Below are 27,521 nucleotides of genomic sequence, written 5' to 3'. Positions count from 1 at the left end.
GCATCATTAGATAATGAAGTACTCTGGAATTGGTTGAGTTTTTGTTAAAGGTCTGTCCCTCTACAACCCAGAATGAGACATGTAAGTTACCCAAGACAGGATAAAAAGTTTGGCATCCCTTTAAACCAACATTATTGAAATATCTGTGCAACATCCAGTAAAGGCAGGGGGCAGAGCTGGTGTAAAGTGATTTTCTCTCTCTCTCTTTTTTTTCCTTTCTTTATAATGTGTTTGTCTTAATTCCACTTGAGGGCACTGTCTACTTCAGCAGGAAGAGAATCAGTTTATATTTGCCACTTACATAAGACACCTGTGGAAACCCCTATCTTGGCACCATTATAAACAAAATCCCTCATGAAGGCTACCCAGACAGAGACCTAAACCCTTAAATTGGCTCTATTCCTTTAAAGTACCAAAATGAAGTATGTGTTATTTCTGACTAAAATTCTTCTCAAATGTCAACAAGGAAATACTATTTTCTGAATCATCGAATTATCAATATGAATATAAGCTCTCATGTGATTCTCAAAACGCAAAGATGTTTGTGACTTTGTTAAAAGGCTTGACGTTATGCTTTCTGAGTTCCTGTGTCTGCTTTCTATAGATTACAGTCCCTGATTTTCCCTTGCAATCAGCCATTTTCTGTGGTTTCCTCCAGGGTGCATTTGACTCATTTTATGGCCTTGTTGCTTTCCACCTTACGGCTTCTGATCAGTTCTGAGAAGCCAGGGGATGAAATATGTTTGTGTGTTTAAAAAAAAAAAAAACACAACAATAACTAAAGAGGTATACGTAAACTCTGAACAGTCTTTTAGGAGTGAAGTGTAGAAGTTTTACCGCATGGACTTGTTTGGGTTACTCCCAGGAGGTGGAGATGGTCACAAAGCAATTTCCAAAAAAGGGAGCTGCTTTATTCTCTTTCTAAATGTATTTAAATATTTTTGGCCAAAAATTGCTTTTCAAGTATGGTAATTCTATTTAGAAAAGAAATTACTTTTTAAAATTCCTAAAAATTACACCTTCAAATATTAAGAACATCCTTAAATCTTAATACTATATGCCCATGATTTCTACTCCATTGGTTCCCCAGCTTAACAAGTCATGTCATGATTTAAAACAAAGCCCACCAGTGGATAATGAAATATTACCAAGACAAAATTAAATTACTGTATGTAATGCATTAGGACACTATTTTAAATGAATTTGATTACAGAAGTGTTATTTGCTAATCATTTAAGAGACAGTCCACAGTAAAATTTAATGTAATTCCTTTGGATTATAAAAAAGGTGGAAGGCAATTTAACAATCATTATTAAGAACCACAGTTTACAGTAAACACACAGGAGCAGCTTTGCTCGGACCTGCGTTAGCACAAGTGGGAGTGAGCTTCACCTCAACAAAAGCAGGGGTCGTGTTAGACCACTAGAAGAACCAGAGCAAAAGTTTATAAAACATTTAAAAAGCATTATCCAAAAATAAAAAGACTGTGGCCTTTCCTCTTTTAGAAAGTACACATTAAGAAAGAATAAGTTTGGAATGACCGTATTAAACACTGATTCTCATCACTGCAACTGACAGTTCGAGAAAGGTGAATGGGGAACTTTATGACTCCAGAGCTATACAAGATAATAAATTTAATGGCCATGAATATCTCAATATACGGCCATTACAGCAGAAATAGGTTAATAAAGAGACTTCCCTCCGCTGTAGAAATGAATAGAATGACAACGTTCTTCTTTCACTGGGATATGCACAACAGTTAGATTAAGTCTTAAGAACCCCAAGCAATAAAAACTAAAGACGATATGGGAAAGATTTAAATGACATTGTCAATGAGTTCTTTATCAGTCAAGGTTTGTTAGTTTGTTTAGTATTTTTGTGCACTCAGCACAGCGTTAGATGCTGAGAAGTATGGCAGATTTAAGATACGATAACTGCCCTACTTTATGTTCTCTTACTACCTTTCAGGTCTAATTGGTTTAAAATTGCCTCTAATAGTATACTTCACTGTGAGTGTAAATATATCACACATGATTTATCTAAATGCCTCTGCACTTATTTCAGGCTGGAAAATTGAGTGATTATGAATATCCTGATCATTACTCTAAGTACTGAATGAAAATTACCAAAGAGGTGGAATGCAATGATATATTTAACCCTAAACCATACTGAACAGGAAAGGCCTTTCCTTTGACGACATTCGAGATGAGGGAATGGTTCAGGGTCACAAAGACTTGAAAATACATCTGGTTATCTGAGCTTGTTGAGGGTCTGGATTCTGAACAAATCAGAGTTTAACTGTATTAAAATAAAGCCATTAAACCAAGATGAAGGTTGAAAGACACAAATATTTATCAGTTTCCTATCAATGCAATGAAAAGATGGGTCAAGAAATATGTTTTATACAAAAATATTAAAGGTCAGAATTACCACATTCTAAAAGATAATATACAGTACACATGAACAGCATTAGCTACATACAATTGACAATGGTTGTCTAGAAAATATAATGTCTTTTTAATTCTCAGGCTATCAGGTTATACTGCTCATAGAACCTCACTAGAGAAAACAAAGATAGGTCTAATTCAAGAACGTTTTTGCATCTTCTCAAATATCCCAACTTGTTTTAAAAACCACACGAGACTACCTAAATCAGAATAAAACTTACAATACTAAAATTCTGCTCCTAATTATAAAGGCGGCAAAGAGACAGGGAGGTCAGCATGAATACCAAAGAAAGAAGACACACAGGACTTTTTCCAAAAGCGTCTAGATGGCTAGAATAATCACCATTTTAAGGAAGAATCTCTCTCACTAAAAGAACAAGTTGTTATACCACCAAACAGCTAAAAACAGAAAAACAGATTCCATGACCAGAAAAGAGAGTCAGCTTTATCTTTCCTCACATACTGTGTCCCAAGCGCACAAGTATTCCGTCCCTAAAACAAGCGGGATTTATAAAGTTAAAAAAGAGTCTGGCTCCTGCATCTGCATGTATATTCACGGCGGAAGAACAAGGAACCCCAAAGTCTCCGTAGAGTTAAGCCCGGCCACTACACTTCCAAACTGGAACCCCTCATGTCCTTCATCTTTGTATTTCCAGTGCCAAACCACTGTCTGACATGTAAGGGCATTCAGTACGTGTGAAATGAATGAATGATTTGGTTAACTCAGGTGATAAAAGTGAAAGCCAAAATTCCATTTCCTCATCCTAATTGTTTAAGTGATTAAAAGCGTATCTTCCAGGTTAAAAAGGAAAAAATATATATATACTACTTCTCAGAATAAATGAAGTCATGGTTAATGTTTACCACCACTGCATTGTTACACATAGGAGAAGAAACAAGACAAATTTCACAATTACCAAAACAAGTTGTTTTGAGGCTCATCTGAAACTGGTTTCCTAGATCTTCACATCATGTGTGATGCCTATAAATTCTGTGTAGCCAATGAAAATACCTTGACAAATTTAAGAAGAATGTGTGGAAATCAGAAACAAAATACTCATCTTTTGATGAATAGGATAATTAATCCTTTCTCTCTTCTTATGATAAGGACTTCCGTAAGTCAAGCAAAATCACAGTTCAGGCATGCCAGACCATGAGAAATCACTGCTGTTGAATGTTTGTTTTACATAATAGTGCCCTGGCTTTATCAGCTCTTCACAAAAGTTACCATCCACAGGAAGGCTTCTTCACAGGAATACTATAACATTTTGCAGCAGAACATTAGAGAATGTTCTGGGTGATATCAACATTCACAGTACACGAACTTCCACAAGAATTCCCAGCAAATCATTTTCTCCTAATACTTCTAGTTCAAATCCACCCACTACCCAGTGGGGAATTGGCAGCCTAATCCTCAGGGCCATTCAGTCTACTTGGGGCGTGAGGGGGTGTGCAGAAAACCAACACTTGAATGAACACCCTCCCTCAAGGCCTGGGTTTTTCTCCGGGAGCCAATGACTGCAAAAAGAACAATCTTATTAAGATCTCTATTAGCCCGAATTCAAAAGCAAGGTAAGGAATGCTCCTTAGCTGAGCTAAGGATCCAACTTTCCAGGGAGACCAGGGAGAGGATGGGGGCAGGGATGGTGGGAGCTGGGAGATTGAAAGGCTTGGTGGCTGGAAGATGACAACCATCCTAAAACATGCAAATGCCACAGGGTGGAATAGAAAAGATGCCAAGTACATGAATAACCGGGCAGCGGACTCAGCTGAGAAACAAATTCAGGAACACTATCTTCTGTCAAGACTTCCCGATTTCCCCACAGATCGTTAACATTATAAAGAAAAACAAAAGGAAGGGAAAGAATACCTCGTTTCGACAGAGCGCACCTTTCAACTAAAGAACTCCAGGTTGTTGTAGAAGACCATCCTCCTCACCCTGGAAAGGGGGAAACTGAAAGAAAAAGCAGAACACGCCATTAACGAGGCCAGAACCCCGACTGCTCTTCCTGGACAGGAGCCACAAACACCCCCAAACCGACCGATCGATACGCCCCTCGGCTAGGAAAGAGGAGATATTACAGCCCAGGGCTCTCGAGGCCAACGGAGGCCGTCGGGAGCCGGCCAGCGGCCCGCGCCTCAGTTTCCGCATCTGTAAATGGGGGGTCGGCGGGGGAGACGGTCTCCTGCGCGGCTCCCACCCCAAGTCCTCTCTCTTCCGGAGGTCCCGGCGGCGGCGACCACGCTCCCACGTTTCGGGAGCCCTCTCAGGAAGCCCGGGCGGCGGGGGAGGTGGGGGGGAAGCTCCGGGGGTGGGGAAGCCCGGGCTGACGTCAGCGGGCTCAGCACCCCCGCAGGCCTTGCCGGCTCCGGGCCAGGGAAACTAACGGGCCGGCGGCGAGGGCCCGACGGCCGCGGCGGCGGCTGGAGGCGCCCCGAGGCCGGGGAGGGACGCCCGAGGGGACCCAGCCGTCCGCTGCTCGCCGCCTCAGTAGCCCGCTCACTCACTCACCTCGGGCGGCGGGGCAGCGCCCCTTCCCCAGTGTCGCTAGCCCGCGTCCCACTCCGGCCCGGCGCCCCACACCCACCGCCTTAATATTTACCTCCGACGCGCGGCCCCGGCGCAGCCGAACCTGCTACCTGGGCCCGCCCCCACCTGCCCCGCCTCCGAGCCGCCCGGCGGGGGGAGAGAGGGAGAGCGGGGGCGAGGGGCCAACGGCCGCACTAACCAATCGTAGCCCGAGATGCGTTTCTGTGCACGCTCTGATTGGGCATCCCTGTAACAGACCTTCCTCCAATGGCTGCCGGCCCGGAGCCGGCTGAAGGGACTTTCCGCTCCGTCAAGCTCGGTCGAGCCAAAGGGAAAACGGAGGGGAGGGGAGGTGGAGCGGGGGAGGTGGGCGGGGAGCTCTGGCTGATTGGACAGAAGACTGTGGGTGCCGCGTTACCATTGGCCGATACCGGAGCCGGGGCGGGGCGCTGTGCTGCTCCCCGCTCCACCTCCCAGGCCCGGGTCCTGGCTCTCGGCTTAGCTGTCAAAACTCCTGCGGGGAGTTTGGGGCTGGGGTGACACGAGCTGGGAATAGGACTTCAGGATTCCATGAAAAAGCAAAGCTTTAGAATCGGACTTAAGTTTGAATCCTTTGCGCTTTCAATTAGTAGCCTCGTGACGTGAGGATCTCACGACCACGCTAAGCCTCAGTATCCTCATCTGTAAAATGGAGATAGTCATCACCTGTCCTACAGAACGGTTGTGAAACACCAAACACCGTAGGTAAAGTTCCCGATACACAGCAGGAGCTCAGTCGTGTTGAATCTCTTCTCCTCCCTCAGATTCGGCCCGGGACCTCTGCTGTTTCGAAACCTCTGTTGCCACTATCCCAGTTTGGAGGGAGGTCTCCCTAGGGTGGCGAAGACGGGATTTCCACTCGCTGCTTCACTCAGCTCTGTACCCCTGGCCACCAGCCAGGACTTGGGGTGTAGTTAAGGATCTTTCAATTAGAAGGGAGGTTTCTGATTCCCAAAAGTGCTCAAAATATTTAAGGAAGTGCTTTTTATAATCAGTCCCAGAGCCTTGCCGCATAGCATGCCTTGCTGCACTGGATACTCCTGTTAATTAATTCCTTCTCCTTTGACATTTTAAGTACCAATTATAGGAGAAGGTGATTAATACTGAGGAAAGAAGAGGGGTGTGTGTATTTAATCATGAGAGGGAAAATTTCCCTAGTGGAAAGTGACATTTCTGAAGATCTGGGCAGTTTAAACCAGTGAGTACATAAAAGAAGTCACATGAGTGATTACTAACAGTACTAGTAAACAGGCCACCCACCTCCCTTGCCATAAGCACCCAGGATGAAATGGACATCTTTTGAAAACCTAAGCCTCAATCCACTCTTGTGTCTCTTTCATTCTTCCCTATCCTGTGTCCCAAGCTTCAAGGCCACAGTGCCGTAGAAAGCAATAAAATGGAAATCAACAGGCCTGGCTCACAGTGTGGCCTTAGGCGACACAGTTCCCTCCCAGGTCTAGGTTCTCCAATAAAGTCAGGAGGACTCAGAGGTCACCGTCTGGCTGTCTGGGCGAGCAATTCAGCCTGAAGTCTATTCTTGCTTGACCTATACGGTGAGGAGGAGGAAGAAGAGGAAGTGGAATGGGAGAGAAAGAGTTTGAATCCTTTAAGACAGGGCAGTCTCCCTTTCCACACTGCTCACCATTCCCTAGTTTACTCACCTGGCATATTTCTCTCCTTTACGTTCTCTACTGGCCCCCGAAGGTCAGTTTGCCACCACAGGACGAAGACATCTTCAAGCCTTTTCTGATGATGGTATTTGGTGCTGCTGAGCCCGCTGCTTTCTGTCAGAGCCTTGCTCAGTCCTCCTGTGACCCATTCCTTGAATCAGACAGTGTCAAAGCCTGACTTCATCCAAGAGATACTCTTCCAAGCCAGGCCCGATAAACAGGGCTTATCTCAATTACCATCTCCCATCAATTGGTAATGACTGCCTAGAACACTGTGTTGAAAACAATTCTAAAACTGTATTCAGGCTCTCAGGGAAAAGAGATGTCTGCCAGGGGATAAGATTGGGGAATAGTGTCATGGTGCTATTATTTGCAATCCTTGCTAAGCCAGTCTCTCCTTTTACAGAGAGGAGATTAAGGTCCAGAGAGGGAATATAACTTGTCCCAGGTCACCCAGGAGATGAGCTGAGACTCTGGTTCTCCTGATTTCAAGTCAGGGCTCTTTCCAGCTCTGTTGAAACAGATTCTCCAACTGAAATGCCTATCCTCTCTGCTTTCCAATCCTCCCTTTGTTTCAGGCCTAACCAAAGTCCACCCTCTTCCAAGGGTCTTTGCAGATGGCTCCAGTCCCTGCTTGATCCCCTCTGTTTCTTCACCACCTCACAGCCTGTTCCACTCAGCCTGGCCTGGATCCACACAACTCCTGGTTGGGTTACCGAGCAGGGACCAAGAAACCCAGGGGTGTCCAAGAGAGATGCCATCCATACCCTCTGGCAGGGAAGGGCAGACCTTAAAGGACTAGCTACAAGATCACTTACTAAACTACGGAGGGCAGGGTGAGCCCCAGAAGGAGAACTGTGCTGAGCACACATAAGATGTGGTTGGGCACTGAGGGAAGGCCTGTTTGAGGAAGTCATCTATAAGATGAAATAGGAAAGACGACTAGCAGCCAAGGGGGAAAGGGAGCACTTCCGGCAAAGGGAACAGGACTGTGCGTGACATATTGAAGGAACTGAAAGAGGCAGAGCACAGTAAATGTGAGCACAAAAGAGCCCTTCAGGTAGGGCCTTGGGAGTCAAGTTTTGGTCTTTAGCTTAAGAGCAGGATCCCGCTGAAGGGTTTTAATAGGGTAGTTAACACTGATTCTGAACTGTCTCCCATAGCTCTCTTTGTACACAGCAGGAACCCAACAAAAAGCCATTGGATTAATTTGAGCTCTCTCCCCCAAGAGCTGGAAACCTGGTCACCTGGTAGGGACCTGTGACTTGGAGTAACACCTACCCAGGACCCAACCAAATCTCAGTAGCACAAGTAACAGTCATTTCTTAGACCCTGCCCCGTGCTCCCCAAATGGCTACCACAGGCTACCTCTTACTTCCAGCCTCACCAAATTCAGTATTTTAGGTCCTACTGCTTGCTCAGCACCTCCACCCCACAGAGCCAAAAGTGAACTGATGCTCCTCCACTCCTACCTCAGTCCTTCTGCCTTCCCCATCCCAGGAAATGGCAACTCCTAGCTGTTCATCCAGCTTCCCATGCTTCCAGCCGTTTCCCCACCACTCCTGGGAATAGGGGCATTCAGAATAAGCTCTAAACCATGGGGCTAATGAATAAGCTCTGAACCACGGGGCTAACTAGACCAGGCGTCCCCACAGGCAAGGATACTGCATGGGCGCTTTCTCCCTACGGCCCAGCACGGTGTTTCAATCACTGGATGAGTGGAGAGTCCACCATACCAAGGATGTGCTTGTCTCTTAGAGGTGGGGGGCTGGGGGGCGTGGATCTGCAGGTACAACAGAACATTCTGTGTGGGGGCTTTTATTCTGGTCACCCTAAAGCTCTTTTTGATAAGATAAAAGGGATTACTTTAATCATCTTTCCCCTAATCCTGCTGAACTATAAATCCATGCTCCCGTTTGAGCTATTTGCTGTTATCAATGACAAATGATCTCTGCGTGATTTAAAAAACACACCCACAGAGAAAAGGGGTCTAATGCTCTTCGTTGGGACCTTTGTGCTACCTCCGGAATCCCATTTGGGGCAGTAAATACATTAGGAATGATCTCATGTGGTAGGAAACCTTCCTCCCTTAGGAAGGAGATACCAGTGGTGTTGGGAAAGAGGCGATTCATTTTTATAATCCTCCCCAACTTCTACGTTCTGCCTCCTTTAGGCAGGTTGATTCTCCATTCGGTTAACAAATATCTGAGCATCGACTATGCACTAGGCACTATTTTAGCCCTGGAGGACTCTGCAGCAAGCATGGCTTTTGTTCTCATGGAGCTGACATTCTAGGGGAAGGAAGAAACACATGTACGTCAGGTGGTGTGTGCTGGGAAGACACTATTAAGCAGGGCTGGGGAGGAGAGAGTGGTCAGGGACGGCTATTTGAGGTAAATGGTTCAGGGAAGGAGTCCCTTGATGAGCTGACACTTGAACAAAGACCTGCTGTAAATGAGGAAGCCAACCAGGCCACTATCTCGGGAAGAGTGTTCCTGTAAGAGAAAATAGGCAAATGCAAAGGTCTGGACGCAGTTTGCGTTGTCAAGGAGCGGCCAAGAAGCCGTGTGGCTGGAGCGCAGGGAACGGGAGTTGGAGTGGCAAAGGGGAGGTCTGTGAAAACACAGGGGTGGGCCAGGCCAAGAGGGGACCTTGACTTTCACCCTGGGCTAGATTGGCAAGTTCCGGAGCATTCTGATCAGAGCAGTGGTTCATCAGACTTACCTTTTAACAGGCTGACGTTGTGGGTCAGGTGCCGTAGGCAGGCCAGTTAAGACACTGATGCAGTAATCCAGGTAAGGGTGGGCCCCTAAGGAGGCCCTTCTTTCCTGGGGGTGGGGGAGAGCACATGGGGAGGGGGGGCATGAGGAACTGAAGATGTCAAGAAAGTTGTTCCAAGTAAAAAAGGGAGGGGAGGGATTTTCAGGGTGACTGATAAGGGAGGGATGATGCCTAGGGGATTGGATCTGTGGGTTGTTCTGGAAGTGATGATAGATGGGATTAAATTTAGAGCAAAAAAAAAAAAAAGGAATCTTGGAGAATCCACCGATCTCGGATTGCCTGTCCGCACAGCTGAAGGATGGCCCTGATGTCACTCACCTGAAACCTGCCACCCAGGGCCCGAGCCTATGTGTTCCATTGGGTGCGGGCACTACCAGAGTGTCCGCCCCCACCGCTGTGTGCTTCACCCGCTGGGCTGCACCCATCTCCTGAGTGGGGATGGAGGCGTGAAGATGTGTTGGTGCAATAATGAAATGATGCTGTATGTAGTCTCAACTCAGCCTGCTTAGAATGTGATTCTACCTCCCACACTTTCTGCGGGGTGTATTCATTCCAGTATCTGATTTTGGCGCTATGTAGGGGGGGCCGGGGGGGGGGTAGCACTCAGATTGACATTTTTTTTTTTCTTCTAGGATGATGGTGAATATAATTAAAAGCCTGAAGCTCTTTTAAAAAATTCTCTTGCTCTGGTACCTTTTTTTGTCTGCACATAAGAATTATGTATTTTCAGCCACAAATCTAGAATGTGTCTGCTCCTGTTCTGCAAATGACTTCTGGAAAGTCGGCTAACTTGTTCGCAAGTTACCTGCCCAGGCCCAGAATGCTTTTGGTGGATCTGCTGGACTTTGGAAATGTAAGAAGCCTCTACTCTGAGCTGACGGTAAGCACATATCCGGGTCCCGGCGGCACCCTTCCCTGGGCCCTCTTGAACTCTTCTTTCTCCATAATCTCTCCCTGGGTTATGACATCCAGGCCCAATAACCCCATTCCCCTTTAGAGGCTTAGGACATCCATGCTGTTAAACCTGGCAATGACCTCTCCCACGGGCTCCAGACTCACAGCATAACTTGGTGTCTCCACTTGACATCACTCAGGTGTCCCAAACTTGACCATCCAAAACAAAGTCCCTCCTACTTCCAAGCTGGCTTCCCATCTGTCTTCCCACCTGACCTCCAGGATGGTGTGCCCCAGTTACTCAAGTCAAAAATGAGGAGCCTTGAGTCTCCCCTCCCCCTCTTCTCTCATCCATTCCATTTGTAAACCTTCAGGAATCGACTCCTAGAACGTTTCTGGAATCCATCCTCTTCTCTCCACCTCTGCTGACACCACGTTAAAACAACTGCCTCTCACCTGCAACGGCTCCTGGGTGGTCTCTCCTTTTTCTGTCCAGAAAGAGGGAGAAGCAGGAAGCCCGATGTGGGGCTCGATCCCAGGACCCCGGGATCATGACCTGAGCCCGAAGGCAGACGCTTAACCGAATTAGTCACTCAGGCACCCCAGCCAAGATCCTCATCTTAATCATATTTTTTTTTTTTGAGAGAGAGAGAGAGCTTGTGGGGGGGAGGGGGAGTGGCAGAGGGAGAGGGAGGAAGAATCTCAAGCAAACTCCCCACTGAGCATGGAGCCAGATGTGGGGCTCGATCTCCCAACCCTGAGATCATGACCTGAGTCAAAATCAAGAGTTGGATGCTTAACCAACTGAGCCACCCAGGTGCCCCTTAATCACTTCTTTAAAGTCCCTTTTGCCACGTAAGGCAACATTCACAGGCTCAAGGAATGAGGAGCTAAATATTTGGGGCCATTATTCAGCCTACTACATGTACCAAGCTCTTCCCCATGACAGTGTCTTCATGCAGCTTGTCCTCGGTGAACAAGCCCCCTCACTCTTGGCAAGGCCAGACCCTTCTCATTCTTAGGGTCCCAGCTTACGTGTCTCAGCCCAATCCCCAATCTGAAGGTTCCCCTCTATCTTGAACCTTTCTTTTTTCTTTTTTTTTTTTTTAGAGAGAGAGAGCACACAGGCGCATGAGTTGGGGGGAGTGGGAGAAGGAGAAGCAGACTTCCCACCGAGTGGGTAGCCTGATGCAGGACTCGATCCCAGGACCCTGGGATCATGACCTGAGCTGTAGGTGGATGCTTAACGACTGAGCCACCCAGGCGCCCCTGTTTATTTCCTTCCTATCACTTACCACAGTGGATCTTATTTTCTATATCTTCCAGTTCACTCGTTTTCTGCCCACCTCTCCACCTCTCCCCAACCTAAGTGCTTTGAGGACAGGGATCCCGTCTGTTGTGTTCATCTACCGATGGTCCTAACATATCTGGCCCATAAATCATGGCTGAATGAATTTCAGGAAAACGAAATTTACAATCCAAGTCACCACCACACACATGGACTGCTGTGTTTACTCCTCAGGGAAAGCAGGCCCATCGATCTCCACCTTCCTCCTAATCTTCTGTATCAGAACAGCGGACTGGCCAGAAACTACCACCACCAACAGAGAGCCCACAGGCAAGCTCACACACAGGAGCCCACGGAGATGCCGCAGTATTTCACGAGCCAGGCCCACACAAAACATTCCCAGGAAGCGGATCTCACTTCGGTGAGGAGCTACCTGAGCTCTTGCTCATTAAATGTAGCTGAGAATGATTTCAACAAGGCCTACCCAGGAGGCTGCTTGCTGAGGAGAGCTATTCCCGAATCTTCTCCATCCTTCTCCTGCTAAAGACTCCTGGAGCCACGGGGAGAGAATCAAGGGAGGCCCAGAGGCCTCCTCACGTTTGCCTTGCAGCCATGAGGGGCACCACGAGGCTCCTGCACAGACTTCACGCAGGGTTAGACCTTTCTAAGCCAAAGCCCAGAGAGTTTTTTTGCAAGCCTATTTCTAAGAACTGCTTTTGCCCTAACCAATACATTTTCTGGTCCAAACATCATTCTTCCCTCTCCAAGTAGAAAACTGTGCTTAAATATCTGGCAACGTTCAGGAATGTTTTTTTTAAATATTTGGTCATAGTGAAGACAGCTTTGGGGGCCTCTCCACAGTTTTCTTCTCTGTGACTATTTACATCATAAAATCCATGGTTGTGTTTTTTATAAAAACAAACTGGAGAGAATAAAACAAAGTGGCTTATAAATATTAACCAGTGTTCACAAATAATAATGTTTAAATAATAACACTTGTACAGCACCTACCATTTACAGAGGCTTCAACATGCATCATTTGGTAAAAAAAAAAATCCAGAAAAATATCTGCCTTACAAGGAAAAGTCTTTGATTTTGCCCCTATAAACTTTTGATTCATAACTTTCTATCACATAACACTGAACCATCTCTTATGAATATATTTTAGAAGTCTGCTGTCAGAGTCCAGCTCCCAGGCATCAACCAGAGCCCTGGTGGGACTGCTCAAAATTCTGGCCCGGACTGATTGTAAAAAACTGCATTTGGGTGGAGAGTGGCTTCCAAAGGCTTAACTGAAGACTAATTGATTTCATCGGAAATAAAAGTATGCGTATGATATTAGCTGTAATGTGGTCTTATTTTTCTTGAAAATCGCTTCTCAGCCTTTTGGCTAAGAGCAAGTGAAAATCTAGAATGTCTGGAGGAACTAAATGGCTGTCACATGTGCCCTTTCAATAAGGTCAAGTATCAGGAAGGGCAGCAGGTAAATTATAGCCCTTTCCACCCTGCGTATGTGTGGGGGGTGGGGTGGGGGAGGCTATAAATATCAAAGCTGAGAACACCAGTATTCTGGGTCCTTCCCCACAGAGGAAGTGCCCCATGCGGGGGTCCAGGATGGGTGGAGGGACCAGATATGGGGAAGAGCCTGGAGAGATGACAACCCAGGGGTTAAAACCCGGCAGAAAGTTGCTTCCTGAGTCCCCCTCCTCATTGCGAGGCAGGTGGGAAGGGGCCTCTCCTGTGGGTCTAGGTCTCGACAGTGACGGGCACGCAGTAACATCCACGGGCCCCACTGACCCACGTCAGATCAGCTGGAGGTGGCGGCAGGAGCTGTCCCTCTGCTACATTCCATGGACTGAATCGTGGGAAGAACCGGATGCAAAAGTCGGCTGCAGAAAAGTCTGCTCGGAAGGGCACCGTGGCTCCTTCCTCTGCCGGAACAAAGATGACCCATTGCGCCAGCCCTCCCTGGGCAGGACACGGCTCTGTGTGAATGGGCTGCTGCCAGATGTAATCCAGCTCCTGGGATCTAAATCCACAGCCTGTTCGCAAACAAACTGAGATAAACATTGGCCCCCAGGCTTCAGAGCAAGAGTCTGGTGTCCCTCTGGCTGAGCCTCTCAATTTCCTCGGGAGAGAAAGTGTTGCCTCGGAGCCTAAAGGGGATAAAGCAAAGAGAGGTTTGGATGAGTGCTGAGCCAGGGCGGTGCTTTTAATTGGAAGCTGCTACTTCCTAAACCTGGGCCTCAATGGCCTGGCCCCTGGGGCCCAGCTGCAGCCCTCCCATGCTGGTGTTAGCCTTGGTCCACCAGGGCGGCTCATGAATCATTGCGTGTAATGAAGCAAGCCTCTGGGACTCTGCAGAGAAAACCCACCCTGGACCCAGCCGGCCCCGACTCCCCAAGGCTGGCGATTCTTTTTAAGGCAACAGCAGAATCCGTCAAGAATGCAATGAGCAAACACTGATGCCCTCCCAAGCTCTGCCAACAGGCGGCAAATAACATCAGAACCCTTAAAATATCAACATGATGCTGGCTTCCTCCACCCCCCGCTCCCCCAGACGCAGAATGTGACATTTCCTATGACCATGCAATGGTTTAAAACAAACACAAAAACAAAAACCCACACTCTGCCCAGGACCTGAGGACCTCATGGCCTACAGGGATTACACAATCATACAGAAAGGAAAAATCTCTTCCCAGGGCAGCCTCCGACAAGTCTTCATTTTTAACTTCATCATCCAATACGTATTGTTGCTGCTGCCTTGATTTTTAAGGGAGGGACCGGTCAGTTGGCATTTGCGAAGCAGGGGTCACAAGCTCGCAGGGATGAGACGTACGGCAGTCAAAGGGGCCTGGTCCAGGACGCCAAGCTTGCTAGGTGTGCAGTCGGCAAGAGCTCAGTGGGGTCAGCCCTACTCTACTCTACTTACTTCCTGGCATTTTTCATCCGGACCCAGAGTTGGAAACTTGGGGGAGAAAACTCAGAAATATAGATTTCCATGGGGGAATCTCCTAGTTTTAAAGATTGGCTTATAGCCCAGTGCCTGAAACACGTACAGGGGGAAACTTCATACTTACTCTGTGAGTGATAAATACATCCCTGTAAAGAAGGAGCATAAATCTCTGAAGGTGTGACTCAATGCTTTTTTCAAACACATGAAAGAACATGGCTTTTAATTATAAAGACCTGGAAACACTGTACAACAGTACCTCCTTCCCCCCCCCCCACCAATGTCCCCTCCACCCAGAGGCAACAGCCCCAACCTGGGAAGGCAGGTGCAACGCCCCCAAATTCCTGTGTCCGTGTCCATCTTCCACCACACCCCGTCCTACACTGTTACCTGGACTGAAACATTCCTGACTACTCAGGGTTTAAAAATGAGCCACTTGATCCATGCTTGGAGACGTGAAAACATCTTCCCCAGAGAGAAATTAGATCCATTGCATGCAGAATGTCACAGAATGTCAGAGCCCAGAGGGAAAATGAGTTCCCTCTCTTTCCTGGCCCCATTTTACAGATTGGAAAAGGGAGGCTCAGAGAGGTAAAGAGGCCTGCCCAGGGGTCTTACCAGACTTCCAGGATGGTATCATTCCTTTCCAGGGCCCACAGGAGGGCTTCTGCCCCAAGGTAGGTGACACAGTTGTTGGACAGCCTGGAGAGAAAGACTGAAAGGTGAGCTTCAAGGATGCTTGGTTCTCCTCTTGGGCCTGTCCAATTATAGGAGGCTTTGGGAGTTGGCCAGCCTATAGAAGCCCACCTGCCCCCTTGACATGTCACTCTCTTGTCTGAGATTCCCAACAAGCTCAACCACAAAGGTTCAAGGCCTACAAGGAAATGCACCCCTCTCTCCTCTGTTCCCCAGATTCATGTATTTAGTTAGGTAGCTACTCCCTTAGGAAGGGGCTATGGCATGGGGGTTAAGTATGTGCATTTTACTCCCTGGGTTCCAATCCAACTTACACCGCATCTTTTTTGATCTCAGGCAAATTAATCCCAACTTCCTCATCTATAAGACAGACCTAAAAGAGCACCTACCTCGTGGAGTCTAAGACTTAAACAAAAGAATGGCATATTCTGTGGTGCACTTGGCACCGTACTCAACTGATGGGAAATAATCAATGAACAGTAATATTTTCATGTGGGGTGGGATGGGGGGCACAGGGACATGGATTCAAGAAAATACGAGGTTGGCAATTGGGAGGGGAGAAGGTGCACTGTCAGAGACAGCAGAGAAGAGCCACCACCCCCTGCTGTTCTTTTTAAGCTCAGAGCTTGGCCTTCGAGACATCTCCACGTGTCTGCCACCTCCAGGATTTCAGGACCACCCAGGAAGCTGACCCTAAGCCAGCGCTGATAATAATAACAGCCAATATCTGCTGAACTCTTACTATGTGCCAGCTCAATACCTCTGTCACCCCAGTGACGCTCACAACCCGAAGAGCAGGGTCCCATTATTACCCCCCTTTACACTCAATGCTACTGAAGCACAAAACCAAGGAGAAACAGCGGGTAATGTTGGAGCTGGGGTCCAAACCCAACCCGCCAGGTGCCAGAGCCCACACACTTAACCAACATTTGGCAGCCACTCTGCCTGGAAAAAGAAGGATGCAGGCTTTTTTTTTTTTTTTAAGGTACATAAGAAGCTCCCCCCATTTTCTTTTTTAAGATTTTATTTATTTGTTTGAGAGAGAGAGAGTACAAGCAGGGGGAAGGGGCAGAGGGACAAGCAGACTCCCCACTGAGCAGGGAGTCCGATGCAGGGCTCCATCCCAGGACCTCAAGACCGTGACCTGAACCAAACTCAGATGCTTAACTGAATGAGCCACCCAGGCGCCCCAAGAAGGGGAAACAGCGAGGGATGATGGAATTCAGTGGTGCTTAATGCTAAGGCTCTGGACTAGGCAGCGTGGGCCAAGCCCTGCTGCCATCACCTGGCAGCCCTCGGGGTAGACGGGGCTAAGTCTGTGACAGCGACGGAGGACAAACGTGCTGTGTCACACCTGGTTACTACTAAACCAGGTATGCCGTCGGCCCCCCATGTGCAAAGCCTGGCGTCCCCACTTAGACAGTCCTGGCGTCCCCCAGGCCTCCCAGCCCGGTTTCACCCAAGTGACGGGCGAAGTGTTTTCCCCAAACATTTGGCAACTTCCTCGCCCCTGCAAAGCAATACAAACAAGTGTTGCCAGAGTGGCTGGCGGGCTGGCAGCAAAGCAGACACTCTCCCGGAGGCAGCTGTCTGCCCGCCTCTGAAGGCGAGCGTGTTCCACGGGCCACATTTGCCAGGGCAGATGCCACCCTTCCTGTCGCACAAGGAGCCGTCTGAGGATGCCCTGACGACCCTCTCCAGCGAGACCTTTGGCACCCCGGCAGGTGCGGCGCCAGCCTCGGAGAGCCCGCGCACAAGCCCCTGATGATCCCTAGCTGGGCTCTTCCTCACGTCAGCCGTCCCGGTCCTCGTGGGTGGGGACCTGCCCGCTGAGCCCACCACCAGGGCTGCCACCACTTCCAGCCGGCACTGCCGCCCTCCAGCCCTCCGGCTCCCAGACCCTCCCTCCACAGGACCTCCAACCATCGCCTACCCACCTTCAACCACCCTTCTCCTCCGCCACCAGCCTGATCCAAGTCTCTCTGCTTCATCTCCCGCCTGGAAGACAGCAGGAGCTCCTGACTGGTCTCCCTGCTTCCATCTTACCCCTCCTCCCATCTGTTCGGCACAAAGCAGCAAGCATGATCTTTTTATGATGTAAATCAGATCATGTCACTGCGCAGATTAAAATCCTCCAAAGGCTTCTCAAGGCCCCTAGAATAAAGCTCCAAATCCTTCCCATGGCTCTGAGGCCTATGTGGCCTCCTCACCCTGCCCCTTCCTCCCTCCACTCACCCCTATATACAGTCCAACCATGCAGGCCCTGCCCGCTGTTCCCAAAACCACCAAGCTTGTTTCTGCCACAGGGCCTTTGCACTTGCTGTTTGGGCCACCTAGAGTGTGCATTCCTGAGACCTCAGCATTATAAGAACAATAACTGTTCTTATTATTCAAGGTTTCAACTCCCATGCCACCTTCCCAGAGAGGCCTTTCCCAGGCAGCTGCAACCCTGCCTCTCCAGACACTCCCTGACACATCTTTCCCTTGAATTCTCTTCTCTTTAGAGCCTTTATTATAAATAATCTTGTGTATTTGCTTACTTGTTCATTATCTGCCTCTCCCATTAGAATCTAAGAGCTAAGGGGGCTGAGGCCTGCTCTGTTCTTTCCACCACTCTATCCTCGGGGCCTCCAATAGTGCCTGGCACAGTGAGCGCTCCGGAAATATTTCTTGCATCAAAACATAAATGGATGAATGTAGGCATGGATATACAATGAAGAAATGAATGAATGCACACATGAATAAATGCAAGCACGCCTACCTGTATAACCTAAGAGAACGCACCAGAGATGATGGAAGAAGACATCTGCCAGAGCTAGAGATGGCCCCTGGAGAGGGGGCATGTCCTGTAAGCCCCATAGCAGATGCCATTGGCAACCCACCCATATGCCCTCAGCTTTCCCCTCTAACTCTGAGGGCTGCTTGCTGGGAAGACCTCCACTCTCTGCCTGAGGCCTTTCTATGGACGCCCCGGAGCATGCTCGGCCATGTGCAGGGCAAACTGGAAGTGCTGGAAAATTCATATCCCCACAAGCACACTGATGAAGGACAAGCTAAATACCCCTGCTGCCTCACTCCTCGGTTGGGTAGGGGCTCCTGGAGCTCCCCAGCAGGTCTGAGCCGCTGTTGAACTCGGTGATAAGCGGGGTGATAACTGCTTGATGACACTCTTGTTATGGATCCCTGTCCTCCCCCACATCATTTCACTGACCTCTCACCAGTGCGTGCTGGGACCACCTCCCCGGTAAACAACTTGCACTGAATCCCCATCTGTGTCTGGGGGATCCCTGACCCTACCAGCCGATTTCTGCCAGGTCACCCTGGGTGAGTTAGCCAGGTGGGAAGCTGCCCAGAGACACCCCCCGCCGACCCCCCCACCGGGCCAGTCATTATCATCCCGGCTCCTGCTTACGGGTTCCTTACTTCAGAACTTTCAAACTGGAATTCCTCTCAAGTCCTTTGGCAAGAGAACACACACCTTCATCCTGGAGATGGTTCTCCTCCAGGCTGGCAAGAACAAGAGAGAAAATCCGGTTGATATGGTAACATTTATTATAGAAGAGGATGTCAGTACGGATTAACCTGCTTGCCCCCCAGTTAGAGAAGCCAACTTCTGAAAATCTACATTTACAGATAAAGTGAGAACCGGGAGAGTCGGGTGTGAGGGTTTTCAATCCCAGGGGTGTCTCTGGGAGAGAATTCACCCCAGGCTTCCTCATGTCCCGGTGACCTAATAGCCATTTTCCCTTCCTTATTAACAGAAGCCTCATTCCATTTGGGCAACCCTGTGCTTGATTTAAAAAAAAAAAAAAAAAGCTGCATTTCCCACTCTCCACTATGGCCGGGGTTGGCCGGTGACATCCACATGGCCATTAACACACAAGGGGAACCCGGCAGATGGGGCTCCTGGACATGCTCTTTCAAAGAGAGAGACCTCACTGGCCTGTGCCTCCTGCCCTTCCTGGATATACAGACTGAATCTGGGGACACAGAAATAGTAGTGCAGGTACAGCAGCCCTCTGGTGACCATGCGGCACCCAATCTTGACAGCGAAGCCACAGACTGATGATCTGAAGCGACAGAGAGACAGAGTCTCCGACCCCTGCTGGCCTGGTGGAGCCATTACACCGGCCCCACGCCGCGACCTCCAGACTGGTCGGACGTGAAAAAAATAAATCCTTTACTGGTTTGAGCCACTGGACATGGAGTTTTTCCCTCCCCTGCAGCCTAATCGTGTAGTCACAACTGATACATCCAAGGGTGAGACCTGCCTCTAACGAGAATTTCCGAGTGGTACAGTCCAGTCCGGGTATAATCAATGGGACAAGGCCACCACAATATCCATTTTGTGACAGTGATCAGAGGTTTCAATGCCCTTCCACTTCTTGGAGAAAGCAGTGTTCGATCTCCCTGATATAATCAGGGACTGCCCAGAACATGTCATACGAAGACCAGACTGGTGGCATCAAACTTAGAACTTAGAAACTTAGAATCAGTTTCAGGTCAACAATGCGAGTACAATTTATGGGTCACCTTTGAACTTGCTCCAAACCCCACTCCACCTTCTAAGGTGACCCTCACTCTACTCTCCGGTGTTCTTAGGCACTCGACTTAGAAATAACAAAACATTATGAGTATGATAACATATGCTTTACCATTGGAAGCAGTCATGCCCTCATTTTACAGGTAAGAAACCTGGGGTGCAGAGATTATTAGATGACTTGCCTGAGATCACAGCAGGCCTGGAAGCTCAGCCAGCTGGATTCCAGAGTCTCTGCTCTCAACCATTATGCCACATGGAGGTAGTATACAAACCCATAAATATAATTAATAAAAAGAATCAGCACCTACAGGCCAGGCTCTCTATGCTTCACACCACCCGGGTCATAGAGAAAGACAAACCCAAAAGCCCAACCGCTTGATTATCCAGCTCAGTTTTATCCGCTTCCACGGAGGAGGCCCGGGAATGAAGAAAGGCTGTTATCTGCCCCCCAGAGCAGGGGACCCCCCGATCTCACCAGAGTTCTTCCAGTGCCATGTTCTTTTCCAACATTAATGCTAAGGCTTGAGCCCCCACGCTGCCGATGTTGTTGCCCACCAGGCTGAATGGAATCAAAGAACAACGACGTGTCAGGGCAGGGAGGGGCCTCAGGGAGAAGCTAAGCCAAGAAGAGCAAAATGCACGACACCTATGGCCCAGCTTCCTAGTTGGCTTCATTTCGGACATGACTGATTGATTACAGTGCTCTTTTCCATGAAGCCCAGGAAGCAGCCTTAGACTCCCTCCCGACATGATGTCCTGGGTAGTCACTATTAATGGACTGGAGTTGGTTCTTGAGATAAAATATATCTGATGCAGCCCCAAATCTTCAATTTATAGATAGGGAATCAAGACCCATTTTAGAATATTTTTTTTAATATTTCTTAGTAAGAGAAAGAGAGAGAGAGAATGGGGAGGGGCAGAGGGAGAGGGGAAGAGAATCTTAAGTAGGCTCCGTGCTGAGCGCAGAGCTGGATGCGGGGCTCGATCTCACGACCCTGAAATCATGACCTAAGCCGAAATCAAGAGCTGGATGCTTAAGGGACTGAGCCACCTAGTTGCCCCTGAGAATCAAGACCCTTGAGAGAAGAAGGGATACTCCAAAGTCACCCAGAAAGACTCAAATGTCCTGACTCCAAATCCAAGGGTCTTTTTTTTCTCATCCCACTGCCTAACATGGGGGGTGGGGGAGATGTAAAACAAAGTTCAAGCAAATGAAGGACTTACTGGCCCAGGCTCCTCCCTCCTCATGCCCGCTCCCAACGGCCATGCAGACCCCGAAGCTTACCTGAGCCACCTCAAGCTCTGGTGATCCCCCAAGGCTTCAGCCAAAGCCTGGGCCCCCTCATCACCCACCTTGTTGCCCCACAACCTAAAAAGGCCAACAGATTCTGTCAGTCGGTCAGTGAGTAACTGCTGTGTGTTCTAGACATGCATGAAGCCTGCCCTTCCTCTCTACGTCCCCGGCTGGAGGGGCTACAACCGCCCAATTCCAGAATGGTCTCAGTGGAGCTCCTAGGTCCCAGCAAAGTGGTCCTACCTCTACCTTTTTGGAGCGATGGCCAAACCACACTCACATTTTTCAGTCAGATTTACAGAACAATAGAGGCCCACCTAGCACATGCCCTCAGGGACAGGGAACTCCCTCTCAGTGACAAGTCACAGGGTTAACATTTTTCCTGACCCTTCTTCCCAGGGACTGCTACCCCCTAGCCCTCAACTATCCTCCAGGACCATCCAAAACAAGTCTCACTCTTTTCCCACAAGCCAGCTCTCTCTCTCTTGCTCCTCCCTAGCGTCCCGCGTTCCTTCATGGTGTCAAACTCCTTCACCCCGGGGTCATCCTTGTTCCTCCCTAGCATCCCCGTTCCTTCATGGTGTCAAGCTCCTTCACCCCCGGGGTCATCCCCCGAGACCTCCTGCAGTTTGGATGGATGTTTCCCTTTTCAAAGGTGGGGCCTGGCTCAGACGGTGTGACCTGGCTGTTTTACACACGGGAAGTGAGCCCGGACCTGGCTGGGCACACGTGAGCAAAGGTGGCCTAACTAAGAGGTTCAGTGCGCTTTCATTCATCAGGTAAATATTTACTGAGCCCCGGCTCTGCACCAGCACCGCTCTGTGCCCCGGGGAGAGTGCAAACAACCAGCAAAAAACCTGGAACAACCTCAGTGTGTCTCAAAAGGAGCTGGGTTAAAGAGATTACAGCCATCCAGCCCGTGGAATACTAAGCGGCTTGTCTTTCAAAAATGAGGTCATTAGGTATGCAAGATCAGCAAACATCTATCCCAATTTCAGACCCACTCCCAAGACCTCGCTCTTAGGAGCTCTGTTTGGAATTGGGCCCCTCTTCTTCTGGTTTTATGTTTTCAAAACTGACAGAGATAGGAAAGAAAAACTTATCCAGGAAGGAAAATTGGATCGAACATTGAACATTTCATATTAAGTCTGGCAATGATAACTCTATATATTATTGTTTAAATAAAGCTTCTATTAATCATTAAAAAAAAAAATGAGGTCATTAGGGTATGAAAGAAATATTGTTAAGCAAGAAAAAACCAATATTCAGAACAGTTTGTACCAGAGGATAGCATCTGGAGGTTTGAGCACAATGCCTGGTCCAGACAGGTGCCTTAATAAACATGTGTTGAAAGAGAACGGCCCCGATCCACTTGTGACCCCGAGCAGGAGAGAGCTTGGTAAGGCTGGGGCCACGCTTGTGCTGGACTCTGTGGGGCTAGGCACGCGGCTTGGAAAGGTGCTGATCTCCCGAGCGTGTGGGCAGCTCGCCTGCCTATGAAATGGGTTGGGCCCTAAGGTTTTAGTCTCTCTTCCTACAGTCTTGGGTCCTCAAACCCGCATTTCTCGTCCAAGGGACCCTAGGTCACACCAGGGGAGGCAGGACGGGAGGGGGGACTGCAAGGATGCCATCCTGGGGGGTGGTCACTCTGCCCCGCAACCAGAGGACGCCCCCCTCCTCCCCCCGCCCCCCGCAACACTCTGTGGGGACCTGTGGTCTGTGGGACTGCCCTCCCAGCCCGCGTCTGACTCTTCTGCCCTCCCCGGAAGGCCTGGCCTGACCCCACAGCAACACGCGCTCCGAAGAACCCGGCAAAGCCCCCTCCCATCCTGGGGCCAGTCTCCAGCCTTGTCCACCTCCATCTCTTACCCTGCTTCTCACCCCTGGCCGCACAACCTCTGCTGAGCTTTTTTTTTTTAAATGACTGATTCCTAAGTCCTGCACCCGGGCGCTTCATTTAATTAGTCTAGGGTGGGGCCCAGGCATTCTTCAGAAGCTCCCAAGTGGTTCTGATGGACTCACGAGGGCGAGAGGCACAGCCCTGGACCCAGCGAGGACCAGAGAGCTTCCTGCCACCACGGGCTCTTCCTGAGCTTCCTGTTTATTGAGTGAAAGACAAACACCAAAGCAGCCAAGGGCCACCCACTCTCTCCCACTGCCTCTGGGGCCTTCCAGCCGAAATGTGTCACCTACCTCTAAGTCCCCCAACCCCCCCCCACGCGGTCCCTCTGCCCCAGAATCCAACCTACCCCAAGAACTGCAAGGAGGCGTTGGCTCTGAGCCCCTCAGCCAGCACCTGGGCTCCTGCAGCAGTGATATGGTTATTCCCCAGCCTGGAAGGGAAGGCAGGGAGGCTAAGAGTGTGCGGGACAGGGAGATGTGAGTGCCCAGAAAGCCCAGGGCTGCTGGGAAAAGTGTGTCCCAGACACAGAAACATGGAGAAAAGCTTTGAGGAGCTCTCTGCAGGACGCAGGAGCCTGTCCTCTAGCTCCTGCCTGCCCAACAGTGAGCGTATGTGCTTTTCTATTCCTGTTTGGGGGAACTTAGTAATGACTCCCGCTACTTCATTTCCCAGCTGCAAATGGAAAGAAGTGGGCGAAACCTGTTTTGCAAAGCAGTGTGACAGGTACGGGCAGAATGCACAATAGGCAGGTGTCCGAGGAGGTGGCTTCCCCAGGGGAGGGAGGGTGACTCACTATCACACCTTTTCCTCCTGCGTCAGCCACTGGCTGGTGCTAGACTCCATGCCCCCCTGCAGCTCTCCTGTGTCCACTGTTGCTGCAGGGAGCATTCACCTGTTCTGGAAAGAGGGCAGGCCCCGGCCGCTGGGAGAGGGAAGGAGATCCTGCTGAGCAGGGACTGGAGGGGGGAGGCTTCAGCCACATCCAGGTACCTCAGAGAGTTTCAGGGAGGTTCCCAGAACTCTCACCCACAACCCCAGGCTTCCTGGAATTAATAATACACTTTCCTCTTTTTAGAGAACTTTCAGGCCCTTGAAGCCACTCTAGCTCATAATGCTGCAAGGCAGGCACTATGATCCCCTTCCAGAAGGAGTGTGGTGGCCTCTCACACCTCTGACCACAGGCCCTGTGATTAAGGGCCCCTGCTGCTGGGCTGGGAAGCCCAAGGTCGCCTCTGTACCGAGGCCCGCTTCCCACAGGTGGCTCCCAGCCAGTGACCGGGAGACACAAGACCCAGCTGGGCACACTTGGCTGGAGGACTGGCCGCCACTGTCTGTGCTCTCAGAACTGCACTGAAGGCCAGGACACTTCTTCCCAGCCCTCTTCCTTCCCTCTCCCCCTCACTCCAGGGTCAGACCTGACTTGCCCAGCCTCCCCCAGCGCCTTCCCCCTCTGCCCCTCATTGGCATTTTCCCCAACAAATTTCTTGCACATCTAATCCCTCCTCAGAGGCCTGAACTACTGGACAAACATACTGAGAACTTTTGGGATTATTCGCCATCTTTTAGCCACTGAGCTCACTGCTTAAAGCACCGACTTATTGTGCCGGGTCTCTGCATATGTTAACTCATCTAGTCATTGCAACAACCTAGGAGGAAGCTGTAATTATTATCCACATTTTACGGAAGGGGAAACAGAGTCACAGAGACACTGGGCTGACCCAAGGTCACACAGCAAATGAGGATTCAAATCTCAGGGATCCTGGACCCAAACCTCAGTCGGTCTGATCCCCAGAGCCCCATGCTCTCAACTATCGTGCTATTCTAGCCCAGAACCCAGGCCTCAGGTTCGAGTGTAGCACCTTCCTGCTACCCCACATGGTCCTCCCCCTGGCCACAGCGGTTCTCAGGATTCTGAGTCTGGGGGAGCAGGTGGTGGTGGCAGAACAGAGTCCTTTGTACAGAAAGGCACCTCTGGGGTTGGCCTCAGCAGCCCTGCCTGAGACTGAGCTACATGGTTAGCAATTTAAAAATGAAGGCTCCCATCCCCAAGCCCAGCCCAGCAGGTAGAAAGAATGGACAATAGCAATTGTTCATCCACAGAAATCCAGGAGGCAAGACATTCCCAGAGAGAGAGAGAGAGAGAGAGAGAAGCCAGGCCAAGCCAGGGGCCAGCAGGAGAGGTGATTTAACGGTGTCAGGAGAGAGACTCCAGTTGAGCCAGGAGGGCCAAGAGCAGCAGAATCGCAGACTTCACAGACTGGAGTACAAAGCCGGACCCGCCAAGCACTGAAAGGACCTTCTGAGAGCTTTTCGGCGACTGGCTGCCACCGCCGTGGGGACAGGGGACTGATGCACACCTCTGCCCACAGCCCGTGCTCAACGTGCATCAGTGAGCTGGGAAACCCCAGAGAGCTCGTGACACTCTTAGACACAGGGAAGGAAAAGGCCCTGGAAACCCTCTTCAACCCTGGGGCTAAAGGTCAAAAGGCGGGAAGCCCTCAGCCGAGCAGAGCCGGTCCAGAGTTTGCTGGGGAGGTCAGAGCATTGGCGAAACCCTGCTCCAAGGCGACGCTGGCCCTGTAAAGCAGCCAGGAGATCAGCGGCCCAGCAGAGGCCGAGCCAGGGCCAAGGCCAGGGCCAAGGCCAGACCAAGCGGACTCAGCTGTGCAGCAGAAAGGCAGTGCTCACCTTAATGCCAAGAAGTTCCCCTTGCATGCAAGGAGCCTGGCCATGGGTTGTGCACAGCCATCCGTCAGTTTGTTGTTGAAGAGCCTGGAAAGTTCCAAAAGGGAGGAGCCATGGAAACCAAGCACGGCAGTCAGTGACCACCCCAAGCCCCGGGTAGCCGGTTCCCTCAGCACAGGAGCCGCCCGCACCCTCCGACCAGGCAGACCTCCCCCGGCCCGGCTCACGGCCCCAGTGGCACGGCCTGGAGCGTGGCTGGGGGCACGAGGCCCCGACGTCCGCAGCCCAAGCCCGACTTACGCTAACTTCTGCAGCTGCTCGCTCTGCAGCGCATGCTCCACGAGCTTGCAGACACCTCGGTCGGAGATATTGTTATCTCGCAAGCTGAACAGAAGACAAAACAAATAAATTTGAAAATGGAGCTGACGTGGGGCGCCTGGGTGGCTCAGTCGGTTAAGCGACTGCCTTCGGCTCAGGTCATGATCCTGGAGTCCTGGGATCGAGTCCCGCATCGGGCTCCCTGCTCGGCAGGGAGTCTGCTTCGTCCTCTGACCCTATCCCCTCTCATGTGTTCTCTCTCTCTCATTTCTCTCTCTCAAATAAATAAATAAAATCTTTTAATAAAAAATATAAAAAAAAAAAAGAAAGAAAATGGAGCTGACGAGAGAAAAATCAAATAAACAAGACCCCCGGAGAGATTTGCACGCGTGCCCAAAGTGCCATCGTCTGGGCTTCTGGAAAACACCACAAAGCACTGAGCACCCCAGAACAGAGGAGACGCCCCCATCCCTGGTCTGGGTGCCGACACCATGCCCTAGGTGGGGGACAGCTCAGCAAGCGGGGACCCAGAGCTCCTGCTAAAGAACACTGGAATCCTCAGGGTCACTGGCCTAGTCCAAGGAACAGTTTCCAGCTTTGTAACACAGAAATGATCTTCATAGCGGCCTCACAGAAGGTTCCTGAGGTGGGTGGATGTGGTGGGAACTAGCCAGCCCCCTCCCCCGCAGGAGGTGATGGTGGGCACCGGAGGGCAGCGTCCCCCAAACTCACCTGATGCCATGAGATCTTCAGAAAGCGTCTCTAGAATACAGACTCTCAGGCCCCTGCCCTGGAGCTGGTGATTCTGTATGTGTGGGGCGGCGGGGCCCAGGGATCTGTGTATGTTAACAACTGTGCCCATGATCCCCTTGTTCAGGCAGATCGGGGACACCCTAACTTAAAGGTTAACAACGTGGGCTCTGGAATCCCTCAGTGGAAATTCGGATCCTTAGCAGCCACTTACTAGTTATTTGCTGCTCCCTTCCTCAGTAAAAAGCGGGGGATGGTATTCCCAGCCCCACCTGGCTGTAGAGTAAGATTTAAAGAGACAGTGCACATAAAGCCCTGTGAGCACCTGGAATGGGTAGAAGCTCCCTATAATCATGACCGCTCGCGTGCATGGAGTGCTCACCTAAGCACTTCCCAAAAGTAAAGGTATTTAATCCTCACAAAAGCTCACCACGTAGGTACTACCATGATGTCTATTAAGGGGAAGGAAATTGAGGCACAGACAAGTGGAGTGACAGCGCCAAGGTTGCACAGCGCCTAAAGCATCTGGACCAGGGAGGTCTGGCTCCGAACCCCACCCCTGAGCATGACATCCCCTGCCTCTCCCCCCAGGCCTTCTAGGGGCTCCTAGAGCCGTGATTTTCAGGCTGCAGGTCGTGACCCGCTGGTGGGTCATGAAATCAACTCTGAAGAGCCCAGCAGCATTTTGAAAAGGGAGAAAGAACAGAAGAGGGCAGAATGCATCCGAGTT

The 27,521-nt window shown here is 50.1% G+C and overlaps 2 protein-coding genes across 5 annotated transcripts in view; both read right to left on the bottom strand.

Annotated features, from left to right (window-relative positions):
- Positions 1–5,072, bottom strand: part of CYLD (CYLD lysine 63 deubiquitinase) — a 62,306-nt gene extending 57,234 nt beyond the window's left edge. For 3 of the 4 annotated variants that reach the window (XM_044922175.1, XM_021705825.2, XM_044922176.1), the window contains exons 1-2: positions 4,960–5,015; positions 4,318–4,401 (exon numbers count right to left, since the gene is read on the bottom strand). The gene's annotated coding sequence lies outside the window, so the exon portion shown is untranslated. Of the gene's footprint in view, positions 1–4,317; positions 4,402–4,959; positions 5,016–5,050 lie in introns of those variants that run through there. The other variant, XM_044922174.1, reaches the window with a different exon arrangement.
- An 8,297-nt stretch (positions 5,073–13,369) lies between these two features.
- NOD2 (nucleotide binding oligomerization domain containing 2) overlaps positions 13,370–27,521 on the bottom strand; it is a 28,519-nt gene continuing 14,367 nt past the window's right edge. The window contains exons 4-11 of the mRNA XM_021704747.1: positions 26,024–26,107; positions 25,727–25,810; positions 23,385–23,468; positions 21,127–21,210; positions 20,317–20,400; positions 18,722–18,805; positions 15,221–15,304; positions 13,370–13,805 (exon numbers count right to left, since the gene is read on the bottom strand). Coding sequence (XP_021560422.1) covers positions 13,733–13,805; positions 15,221–15,304; positions 18,722–18,805; positions 20,317–20,400; positions 21,127–21,210; positions 23,385–23,468; positions 25,727–25,810; positions 26,024–26,107 — 661 coding nt within the window. The 3' untranslated portion in view covers positions 13,370–13,732. The remainder of the gene's footprint in view (positions 13,806–15,220; positions 15,305–18,721; positions 18,806–20,316; positions 20,401–21,126; positions 21,211–23,384; positions 23,469–25,726; positions 25,811–26,023; positions 26,108–27,521) is intronic.

The sequence above is a fragment of the Neomonachus schauinslandi genome, chromosome 16 (genome assembly GCF_002201575.2).
Source record: "Neomonachus schauinslandi chromosome 16, ASM220157v2, whole genome shotgun sequence".
In the NCBI taxonomy this organism is placed as follows: Eukaryota; Metazoa; Chordata; class Mammalia; order Carnivora; family Phocidae; genus Neomonachus; species Neomonachus schauinslandi.
Note: the sequence above shows the minus strand (reverse complement) of the source record. Positions and strands in the feature narration are given on the sequence as shown.